The sequence below is a fragment of the Phyllostomus hastatus genome, unplaced genomic scaffold (genome assembly GCF_019186645.2).
Source record: "Phyllostomus hastatus isolate PE091 unplaced genomic scaffold, TTU_PhHast_1.1 phas_contig_254, whole genome shotgun sequence".
NCBI classification, from domain to species: Eukaryota; Metazoa; Chordata; class Mammalia; order Chiroptera; family Phyllostomidae; genus Phyllostomus; species Phyllostomus hastatus.
In genome coordinates, this window is record NW_025333810.1 from 13,592,972 (window position 1) to 13,605,323 (window position 12,352).

Consider the following 12,352-nt stretch of genomic DNA (forward strand, 5'->3'; position numbering starts at 1 on the left):
TTATTTGGCCAAAATGGCAGCAATACCAAGAAACTTTGCAAACCACTTTTGACACACATGAACAGTCACAGCACCTTCTCTGTACACTGCACAAATCTTTTCTTATATTTCAGTTGCATTTTTACCTTTCTTGAAATAATAAAACATAATATGCTGAAAATGTTATATATTTTCTTCCATCTTCAATATTAAAATGGCTGCACAAAAATTCACCAATTTAAAGCACAGTGAGGACAGCTGTCACAATACAATCTAACAGAATTGTTTCAAATGAAATTAAAAACAACTTAGCACTACTAGAGCCATCATATGGAAAAAAGTAAATGAAATTTTTGTCCAACCCAATACGTTGTGTTTTTCATTTTCTAAGAAAAATTCATGAGTAATAAGTACAGAACAAAAATACTCAGCACAGAAGCATTTGCCATAAGCTTTTTTCCATCTTTTTATATTTTTATATTTGTATATTTTATAAAAAGATTCCCATCTTTTTATATTTGTATATATTTTTAATATATTTTATTGATTATGCTATTACACATGTCCCATTTCCCCCCTTCACTTCCCTCCACCCTGAATACCCCCTCCCTCCCCCATTTCTCCCCCTTAGTTCATGTCCATGCCTCATACTTGTAAGTTCTTTGGTTTCTACATTTCCCATACTGTTCTTACCCTCCCCCTGTCTACTGTCTACCTACCATCTATGCTACTGATTTTCTGTACCTTTTCCTATTCTCTCCTCCTCCCACACCCTATTGCTAACCCTCCATGTGATCTCCCTTTCTATGGTTCTGTTCCTGTTCTAGTTGTTTGCTTAGTTTCTTTTGGTTTTGTTTTAGGTGTGGTTGTTAATAATTATGAGTTTGCTGTCATTTTACTGTACATGTTTTTTATCTTAGATAAGTCCCTTTAACATTTCATAAAATAAGGGCTTGGTGATGATGAACTCCTTTAACTTGACCTTATCTGAGAAGCACTTTATCTGTCCTTCCATTCTCAATGAAAGCTTTGCTGGATAGAGCAATCTTGGATGTAGGTCCTTGTCTTTCATGACTTGGAATACTTCTTTCCAGCCCCTTCTTGCCTGTAAGGTCTCTTTTAAGAAATCAGCTGACAGTCTTATGGGAACTCCTTTGTAGGTAACTCTCTCCTTTTGTCTTGCTGCTTTTAAGATTCTCTCCTTATCTTTAATCTCGGGTAATGTAATTATGATGTGCCTTGGTGTGTTCCTCCTTGGGTCCAACTTCTTTGGTACTCTCTGAGCTTCCTGGACTTCCTGGAAGTCTATTTCCTTTGCCAGAATGGGAAAGTTCTCCTTTGTTATTTGTTCAAATAACTTTTCCACTTGTTGCTCTTCCTCTTTTCCTTCTGGCACCCTTATAATTCAGACGTTGGAACGTTTAAAGATGTCCTGGAGGTTCCTAAGCCTCTCCTCATTTTTTTGAATTCTTGTTTTTTCATTCTTTTCTGATTGGATATTTCTTCCTTCTGGTCCATGCTGTTGATTTGAGTCCCAGTTTCCTTCCCATCATTTTTGGTTCCTTGTACATCTTCTTTTATTTCACTTATCATAGCCTTCATTTTTTCATCTAATTTGTGACCAAATTTAACCAATTCTGTGAGCATTCTGATTACCAGTGTTTTGAACTGTGCATCTGATAGTTTGGCTACCTCTTCATCGCTTAGTTGGATTTTATCTAGAGCTTTGATCTCTTCTTTCATTTGGGCCATTTGTTTTGTCTTCACACACCTGTTACATATGAAGAGCAGAGCCTTAGGTGTTCACCTGGGTGGGGTAACCCACACCACTGTGTTGTGATGCTGTATGCAGGGGAGGGGTCCGAGAGGGAACAGTGGTGCTTGCTCCGCTCTTTGTCAGATTTCAGTGAGTTCCCCTGCTTCCCACAAGCAAATTGGGCCCCTCTGGTGCTGATTCCTGGGTGGGCTTGTGTACGTTCTAGGACCCTGTGGGTCTCTCCAATGAACTCTCCTTTGAGGCTGGGAGTTTCTCTCAGCACCTCAGCCCCCACTGATGTTTTCAGTCAGTGGTTTGAGGCTTTATTTCCCCTAGCTGGGATTCTGGGTTGTGAGGTCTGTCTCGCTCCCCAGTTTCTCCTTGTTTATCTGTGTGAGAATGTCCAAGCCGCCTTGTGTGCTGGGCCCCTCCACAATCCACTGCCTTGCTGGGTCAGCCAGCTGCAGCTTTGCCACAAGCCCTCTCATCCTGGCTGCGCTACTCTGCCCCTCCTACCAATCTGAATGAATGTGTCTACTTTAACTCCTTGGTTGTTGGACTTCCATACAGTTCAATTTTCTGTCACTACTGGTTGTTTCTTGTTTTTAAATTGTTGTTGTCCTTCTTTTGATTGTATGACGAGGCACAGTATGTCTACCTATGCCTCCATCTTGGCTGGAAGTCTGTATATTTGTATATTTTAATTATAGAAAATATATGTTCATTGTAGAGCTTATTGACATGATAGAATTGTTTAGAGACAAAAAAAAAAACCCCTGTTCCCTGTAGCCCTAACCACTTAATTACAACTTTTTGCATTACATATAAAATTTAGACATTTTTGTTGCAAATATAGAACCTATATTTCTGATAATCATTGTATAATCATGTTTATATTTCTTATCGACATTATATTTTACATTTCTTCAGGTCTGTCTACCAGTCATTTTGCCTGGGCATTTCACTCAGTAGCACAAGAAGAACTGTTGAACATGCTGCCAACAATGCAGAAAGATAGTCCCACTTGGTCTGAGCTGAGAGCTATGGGTGTGGGGTGGTGGGTCCGGAATACCCACGTCTTACGCAAATGCATAGAAAAGGTAAGTATTTTATGTTGGTGTAAAAAATGTATTATATTTCTCAATATTTCTTTAAATGACCTTCCATATTTCCTCTCCTTTTACCCTTTTTTTGATGCAGTAAAATGATTTTAATAGTCTTTATATTTGAAAATATATTTTTATAATTATAGTCTTTTTTATTTTAAAAAATTTTATTCATTTATTTTTAGAGATGGGAAGGAAGAGAGAAAGAATGCAAACATCAATGTGTGGTTCCTTCTTGAGTGCCCCCTGCTGGGGACCTGGCCTATAACCCAGGCATGTGCCCTAACTGGGAATTGAATTGCTGACCCTTTGGTTCACAGGCCAGCAGTCAAGCCACTGAGCCACACCAGCCAGGGCATGTTAATATAGTATTTTAAAATGTATATTCTAATTCTTACTGCTAGTTGGTATATTTGCTTAGTAGTATATGTCTGATTTTTACAAAATAATACATATACATGTTTAGAAAAAATAAAACAATGCAGAAGAGCTTGTAATGAAAAATATAGTTCTGTTCTCACTTCTCTGTATCATTTGAGGCTACTACCAAAAATTACTTTTGTAATTGTTAAATATATGTATACAAGTTTATATGCATATTTTTAAAAGTCATTGAACATTTAAACAGATCATGTATGACAGTCTTGTATATGAGGGGAACTTTTGTTTACTTTAAAATGATTTCTGTGAAATTTTGACCAATATTTTCTAATTATAGGTAGCCAAAGCTGCCTTTTATAGAAAGAATGATCCTTTAGATGCTGCCATTTTTTATCTTGCAATGAAAAAGAAAGCTGTGATTTGGGGATTATATAGGTAAGTGAGAAAACTCTACCTTAAAAGGAAAAACTTTTTTAAGGAGTAAATGTATGAAGTAAAGATTTGTTATTCTGGTTAGTGTGATTCATGTAGATTCTCAGTTATTTTTGTATTCAGGAGGGATTTCATAGGGAAGAAGCCCAGGTGTTTTCCAGAGAAGATGATCTTGATGAGGTCATTTTAGTTTGTTTTCTGGTTATATCAGTCCAGAAAAATATTATTTTGCTTATTTTAAGAACTTTTTGTGATATTCTGTAGAACAAAGAACTAAACCAGAAATTTGCTTTTGAAGTGAGAAAAATGAATTGATGGAGTATGGAATAGGTATCTACCCTGTGTCCCATAAGAGACTGTGGACCTCTCCTCCTGTGGACCCGGACACCATAATTGAACTTGGGTCACTTAGAATTTTTCTCTTTCATTTGTCCCTTCTAAGATTTAGCTAAGTCTTTGTTTTGGGATTCTTTTCAGATGAATCTATAGGAACAGCAGCCTTTGGGGGAAAATTATAGTACCAGTCAGTTTTGTAAGAGACTAGATCTTTTAGGATTGTTTTGAATTAGGATAAATACTTTAGATTTTGATTATCTAAGTGTCATCCTTAGATGGCCAGTGGAGGTAAAGGTGATTGATAGGGTTTAAATGGAGAAGTAACACAGAAGTTAATATAAATTATATATTTCACTGGATTTAAAAGTAATTTCTCATAATGCTGCTAATACAGTTTTCTTAGTAGTTTGAAAGAATTTTTCAGTAATCTCTGAAATATATATGAAAAACTTAATGTTTATCATGAATGTTCTTTGCTCAGAATAGAAGATGTTATAGTAACTTTTGAATTGTGAAATGTTTCTTTCGAGTCTTTAAGTGGCCAGCTTTATAAAATCGGTTCTGATATAGAAACATGGTGTTCCAAAATTTTTTAAATTTTTTTTCCTTATAGATCCCAAAAAGACACCAAGATGACACAGTTTTTTGGACACAATTTTGAAGATGAGAGGTGGCGTAAAGCTGCTCTAAAGAATGCTTTTTCTTTGTTAGGCAAACAGAGATTTGAACATTCTGCAGCATTTTTTCTTTTAGCTGGTTGCCTCAGAGATGCAATTGAGGTAATGAAACCTTTTTTAAAATGACATTTTTATCCTTCAGCTCTTTATCTAAGGCTTAAATTTTAATTTTTTTATTTTAACTTAAGTCTAGTGGAAATAACACAAGGCTACATACCTAAAGTAATTGATAATATATAATAATGACTTTAACAATTTTGTTGGTAGAGATAAGTAGTTGATCTGACTCTTAAGAATATTCATGACTAGGTTAAAAAAGTTTGTGTCCTATCAAGTAAAATATATTTGAAAATCTATATGTATTTTGCTCTCTCTTAGTTGAAGAACCTTAGCAAATTTTTAACTGATGATTTCTCAGCAAACTTTAAAAAAATTTTCTCAGAGTTTCATACAAACAAACAACTTTTTTTAAATTTGGAAACACTATAGGCTGCTGAGGTGGATGGGGAAGAATAAAAGTACAAAAATAAAATAAAATATATCACTTAAACTGATGCTATTAAGAACTATTAAGTATTTCTTCATTATGCCAATTCCTTTTTTTAAATTTACTTATTTTTTAGGGAGAAAGGGGAAGTTAGGGGGAAAGAAAGAGAAAAGGGGAGAGAGAGAGGGAGATTTGTTGCTCCACCTATTCATTCATTCATTGGTTGATTCTTGTATGTGCCCTGACCAAGGATTGAACCTGCAACCTTGGTGCATTAGGATGACACTCCAACGAACTGAGTTACCCAGTCAGAGCCTAGGCCAGTTCTTTTTGCAAACATATTTAGTACTGGTAGATAGATTTGTAAGTTATTAACACAAATGCTGTCAAGTTGACTTGCTAAAATAAGCAGTATGTTTTTTCTTATCATCCTTGTTCACTAGTTTCAAATATTGATAAAGCCTTGTGTTCATCTAGTTATTAGTGAGTCAACTGAGTTTCTCTTAAGTGAAAAGTAATCCTTATTTATAAACAATATTTCTTTTTTTTTTTTTGGAAGGTGTGTCTTGAGAAACTAAATGATGTTCAGTTGGCTCTTGTAATAGCAAGACTCTATGACTCTGAATTTGATAAATCTGCAACATATAAGTCTGTTTTACGTAAAAAAGTTTTGGGGATTGTTTCTCCTGTTAATGAACTCAATTCATTGAACATCAATATGCATTATGATCCTTTTCTTCGGAGTATGGCATATTGGATTTTGGAAGACTATAGTAGTGCTCTGGAAACACTAATAAAGCAACCTATCAGAGAGGAGGATGGTAAGCTGCACTTTTAGGATGTTAATGATAAAGAGTTTTATTAGTATCTGCTGGATACAGAATATACTTGTAGGGTACTAAGGGTAATACAAAGCAAGTTGAAGTCATAGTCTGAGACATTATGTTTTAGTTGGGGACAAAGAGTTATGCATCTCTTTTTGGTTGTTTTTTGGGATGTGTTTTGTTCTATTTCAGAAAAATAAATCCTTTGAAAATCAAGGACTTTGGGGGTTTTTGATTTTATGAAATTGATATACTCAACATAAATAGATAAACATTTAAATACAAATGTTTTAAAGAAAATATTGATATAAAGTGAGTTTATCTTAGTTGGAAGTTAGCATATTAATAAATTTTATAATTTTTATAGTAAAAATGTATTTATTGTAAAGAAAGTTGACGTATGTGGCATGATTAAAAATCTCAAGCTAGGGACAACTATAATAGAATAACAATAAAAAATAAAGATAAAGTGATATATTTTTACAAAAAAGAACTTAACTAAATTCTTGACTGTCTTGTTCATGAGATGAGTGAAATAAAGAATTGTTTAATGTTCCCTTTGGGTCTACTTCCACTTTTTGTTTTAGAAATCCTTTCTGCTAAAGCTTTACTAGACATTAGTATAAAATGGAATTAAAAGTGATGGGACATGTTCTTCAAATATTTTTCCAAAGGTAGAATCAAATTGCATATGTATAATATCTGGTATAGTAGGTGTCATATCATTTTGAGTACTAATTCGAAAAGGCTCTAGTTCATAGCTTTTCATATAGCATCATTTAATTAGGAAGTATCATGTGTCTTATTATGAGAAAACCATTACTTAGTTGTTCTAGTCTCCTAGCCATGTGATCTGTAGATTTCCAAACTGTCCTCTGTATAATGATGGGGAAAAATAAAAGGCCTTTTCCACTCTCTTATTTTATACCTAAACATACTTATTTCAAAAATGTATTTTGATTTGGGGTTAATACATGATCACATACTATTAGAGCCAATTAAACCTTTATTCTAGAAGAAAAATACAAAGGATATTAGTGGTTTGGATGAGGATAATAGGAGTAGAGACAGAGAAGCAGTTGTGTTACAGTTGACTACATGGGACAGGATTGGATATAGAATGTAAAGGGAATAAGAATCAAAGATAATTCCTGGGTTTTTAGCTTGAGCAATGGATAAATGATAATATATGTAAGACTGGGAGCAGGTTTGGGAGAATGTTGCTTTTTAGATAGAGAGATTCCTCTGATAAGGTCACCTTTGAGCAGAGATCTAATTGAAATAAGCAAGTAATCAATGTAAATATCTGGATAAAGAGTGGTTTAGGCCAAAGGCTCACTAAATAAAAAGGCTGTGAGGGTAGAATATGTACATGTAAGTGTAAACATAATGTAGGCCTGTGGATATAGTAATCTAGATTTACAGGGTGAACTTGTGACAAGTGACAGAAATATGCACGTTATTAGCATATAATGATATTTAAAGCCATGGGACTGTATGAGTTCACAGAATGAGTGTTGATAGAAAAGAAATCAAGCACTGAACTCTAGGATACTCTGTATTCAAAGGTAGAGAAGATGAGGAAAATCTAGAAAAGCAGATTGGGAAGGAGTGCCCAGGAAAGTAAGAGAAAAAGAACTGTGTAAGTGAATGTTTTAAATTATCTTAGATTCTTATCTGAAAATATGTGAAGTCAGCATAACCTTTGTCTTCTTACTGTGTTAAAACACTTTGATTACAAATGTGTTTGTGTCTGTTCAGTGCACTATATATTAGTATGGTCTGTTAATAAAATTTTGTCAAAAGATGGACCAGACAGATAACTCTTGAAAACTTTTTTTTGGCTCACGAAATGCATTTACTTTCAGATCAAGTCATGCTGTCAGCCTGTAATCCTGCAGTTTTTAATTTCTACAATTATCTAAGAACACATCCTCTTTTGCTGAGACGTCATTTTGGATCATCTGATGCATTTTCCACACATGCGAGTTTAACAGGAAAAAGTGGACTGGCAGGAACAATTAATTTAAGTGAAAGAAGATTATTTTTTACTACTGCCACTGCTCATTTAAAAGCTGGCTGCCCCATGTTGGCTTTGGAAGTATTATCAAAGATACCAAAAGTTATCAAGAAAACAAAACCTTTTTGTAGAACATCTAGTTTTCTGGACACTAGTAAAGACTGTTCTCCTACTTCTCCATTCAAATTGGATGCAAGGGAAGATAAGTCTTCTGCTATTGATTGGTCACAGTCACTCATGAATGGTTTTGCATCTTCTTCAGAGGGTTCCTCAGAGAAGCAATCAAACTCCACTCTTTCTTTTGATTGGAGCCAACCAAGTGTTGTATTTCAGGATGACTCTTTAGAATTAAAATGGGACAGTGATAATGATGAAGAAAATGAGACTCTCCCTATTTCAATGAGAGAACTAAAACCTTTAAAGAAAAAAATAGATGAAACAAGTTCTAATTACACAGACTCTCTCAGCACACTTGATGAAAATGACATTTTAAGTCCATCAGAAGATATAATTGCAGTTCAATTAAAATTTAGAGCATGTTTAAAGATTCTCACAGGAGAACTTCGTACTTTATCCACTGGCTATGAAATAGATGGTGGAAAATTGCGTTACCAGCTGTACCACTGGCTTGAAAAAGAGGTAATAGCTCTTCAGAAGATTTGTGACTATTGTTCAGATGCTGACGAATTACAGTCTGCATTTGATGCAAATGGAGATGAATTGGGAATAAATGAAGATGCTGAAGATTTGCCTCACCAAACAAAAGTGAAACAACTGAGAGAAAATTTTCAGGAAAAAAGACAGTGGCTTTTGAAGTATCAGTCACTCTTGAGAATGTTTCTTAGTTACTGCATACTTCATGGATCCCATGGTGGGGGTCTTGCATCTGTGAGAATGGAATTGATTTTGCTTTTACAAGAATCTCAGCAGGTATGTAATTTATATGATAGCCAATCAAAATAGTACATGTATAAAAATGTTTTTGATAATTGGTTTTTTGTTTTTAAATACTAAGATTGTTGATTTTCTTCATTATGGTAGTTTTACTGAATGCTCCTTTTCGTGTGGTACTTTATATTGTGAACTTGTCGAGTGTGCATGTATTGCAGTTTAAGGGCAATTTTATATTAGACCCTATGATATACTGAATTCATACTTCATATTCTTATATGAATGCCTTATGAGGTGATAAACTTCTTATGATAAGGGTATTGTCCCATCATTTTTCAATGTAATTACTGGAATGTTGACTTCATCATGTCCCTTCTCACTATAAAAAACTTGTTAGGTTTTTAATTTTTAGTTGCTTTTAAGTTTTTTGAAGAAAATCCTGAATTACATAAGTAATGGGTTATATCTATAAATGGTTGGTTAACCTTTTTTTCCTTTGTTTTTAAGGAAACATCAGAACCAATATTTCCTAGCCCTCTTTCAGAACAAACCTCAGTACCTCTCCTCTTTGCTTGTACTGCCAGTGCCAAAACAGTAGTTGCCAATCCATTATTGCACCTTTGTAATCTAACACATGATATTCTACATGCTGTAATAAACTTTGATTCACCACCCCATCCTGATATCCAAAGCAATAAAGTAAGTATGCTTGGTTGCAGTCTTTTAATTTACCTGTATACTATAATAAAACTAAAAGATAAGTGCTGTGATTCTTAAAAACAATTTAAACATCAGACTATACATAGTGATTGTTAACATTTTTAGGTTTATATTTATTTGATCAAAGAAAACTTTGGTTTTAGGCCAGGCTTATCTTGTGTTCCTTATACCCAATAGAGTACTTCAGTTTTTAATCCAATGATAGTTATTAAGTCTTATTTAGCAATTTTATTAAGAGTAGTTAGTATATATGCAGATACTTGAGTAATTTTTTTAGCGGCACAGTTAGCCAAAAAGCTGATTGTTTTTTAGAGATAGAAACTTAATATCTTGGTATAAAGCTACAAACATGTATGTAAAGTTTCTCTTTGTTAATATTAAAAATCACATATTTCCAGGATAATGTGAAGTGTTTTGCCCCAGTCATTCCTCTGGGCTAGGCAGTGATTCATGATTCCGGCTACAGCAGAATCACCTGCTGTGCTTGTTAAATGTTTGGATTGTTTAATTCACTTCAGACTTATTGAATCAGTCTGTGAGAGTCTCAAGAATATGTATTAAGAATTTCCTCAAGTGACTGATGTAAAACCAATCATATAATTATCTAAATCAGCCATATTATCTTCCCATGCATCACTGCTCCACTTTATGTGCCATTAACATCACATTTTTTATTTCATCTTTACTCTGCAAACATAATGAAATCCTTTCAAGTATGACCAATTTTGATTATTTTTGTATCTGTCTTTTCTCCCCCTCATAGTCTGTCATTTGTTTCTCTCCCACCTCACAGGCTATGACATCATGCCAGTTTGATTTTCTGCTTTGCCTAGTGGTGGCCTCTCATACAGTTTTACCCTCTTGTGAAACCTTAACCCTTATAATTTAATTTTACCACTTCTTTTTCTGTACTGTTCTGTAGTATAAATGTCCACATTGCATGTTTTATAGTTAGGAATTTATTTCCTTCAGATTGAGCTCATTTTGGCCAAACTCTATTCCATATTTAACTTTAATGATAAGCATGCCCCTTGTGCATCAGTTAGCTTTTGATGCTTAAGAACCACCCTGAAATACTAGTAGCCTAAAATGCCACCATTTATTTTGCACATGATTCTGTGGGTTGGCTCATCATTTCTTTTGGTTTGGGTCAGCTGGGCTGATATCTGGATATTTTCATTTGTCTTTGGTCACCTGAAAGGTTGACTGGATTCTGGATGATCTAGGACAACCTCAGTTATGTTTCTGATGGTTGGCAGACTTTTCAGGGTTGACAGAGAATCTCAGTCAGATGTGTCTCATCCTCCAACAGGCAAGCCTAGAGCATAGTTGGCATTCTCTAGAGAAACAGAACCAGTAGAGGGTGTGTGTGTGTGTGTGTGTGTGTGTGTGTGTGTGTAAGGAGTTTTAAGATAAGCAATTGGCTCACATAATTATGGAGGCTGAGAAGTCCCAAGATCTGCAACTGGCAAGCTGGAGACCCAAGAGAGCCGATCATGTAGTTCCAGTCCAAGTCTGAAGTCCTGAGAACCAAGATAGCTGGTAGTGTAAATTCCAGTTGAAAGCTAGCAGGCTTGGGACCCAAGCAGAATTCTAATTCAAAGGCAGGAAAGACCCATGTCCCAGCTCACTGCAACCAGGCAGAGGTTCCTTTCCTTCATACATGACCTTTTTGTTCTATTCAGGTCTTCAGTTGTTTGGATGAGACCTACTCATATCTGTTAGTGTTCCAATTCAATGTTAATCTCATCCAAAATCACCTTAACTGACACACCCAGAATAATGTTTGACCAAATGTCTGGGCACCTCAAGGGCCAGTCAAGTTGACACGTGAAATTAACAATCACATCTAGGTTATTTCACATCATGGTCGCAGGAGTTTAAAAAGCAGCAAGAGTAGGATTTGCGAGGCCTTTTGAGGACCAAGTTCAGAATTTACACATGATTTCTATTGTATCCTCTTGGTCAAAACAAACTATTACAAGGCCAGCCTGAATTTAATCAATAAGTGGGGAAATGACTTGATTGGAGAAGCTGGAAAATATTCTGATCACTTTCGCAATCTTCCATCCATGGTCTTTTCTGTTTTCATTTTAGATGATGATATTCTTAATTTTAACTCATATTACATGTCTTACTGATAATTGAAGTAGAAATAGCAATGAGATTTTAATGTATCATTCCTCATTTTTATCAACACAAGAGACTGTTATACTTCATAATTAGATCAAGTGCCTAGTTTTTTAATAGTCTTAGTTTACTTTCTTACCTAGGTTATACTTCTCCTTTATCATCAGATCTACTTCTGTTATTTAGAACCTCTTCCCCAATACAAATATTTGCCTTTATTTGCTGTCTTACATACCTTCTTTCTCTAAAATTTTACTCTTTTTAAATTGTTTGTTTTCTGTAATAACTGGAGTATGTGGTAGCATATTCTTCAATGACCTGTTCATAGGTGAACTATCTTTTATCAGGTTGTGCTTTTTTGTATTTTGTTTGAGGAGGAAGCAGGTTGAACCTTTAGGGTTTGCTTTTAATACATGGTTCATACACTTACTGAGTAGCTAACGTGTGTTCCCGTTTACTCCAGATACAGAAATTAGGTAGCATGTATGTGTTTTATAATTTCTGCCAAAAGCCTCAGTATTTTTTATCTGTAGTGAGACCTCAGAAGGTAGGAAAGAGTATTAAGGGAAAAAAATGAAATAGTTTGGAAGAGTAAAATTGTTTTTTCATTGTC

At 34.7% G+C, this 12,352-nt stretch overlaps 1 protein-coding gene across 8 annotated transcripts in view; it reads left to right on the forward strand.

The window, feature by feature from the left end:
• Positions 1–12,352, forward strand: part of DMXL1 (Dmx like 1) — a 150,041-nt gene that overhangs the window by 71,452 nt on the left and 66,237 nt on the right. For all 8 annotated transcript variants that reach the window (XM_045838041.1, XM_045838043.1, XM_045838045.1 and 5 more), the window contains 6 exons: positions 2,666–2,835; positions 3,560–3,657; positions 4,604–4,769; positions 5,714–5,975; positions 7,847–8,928; positions 9,397–9,588. In XM_045838041.1, coding sequence (XP_045693997.1) covers positions 2,666–2,835; positions 3,560–3,657; positions 4,604–4,769; positions 5,714–5,975; positions 7,847–8,928; positions 9,397–9,588 — 1,970 coding nt within the window. The remainder of the gene's footprint in view (positions 1–2,665; positions 2,836–3,559; positions 3,658–4,603; positions 4,770–5,713; positions 5,976–7,846; positions 8,929–9,396; positions 9,589–12,352) is intronic.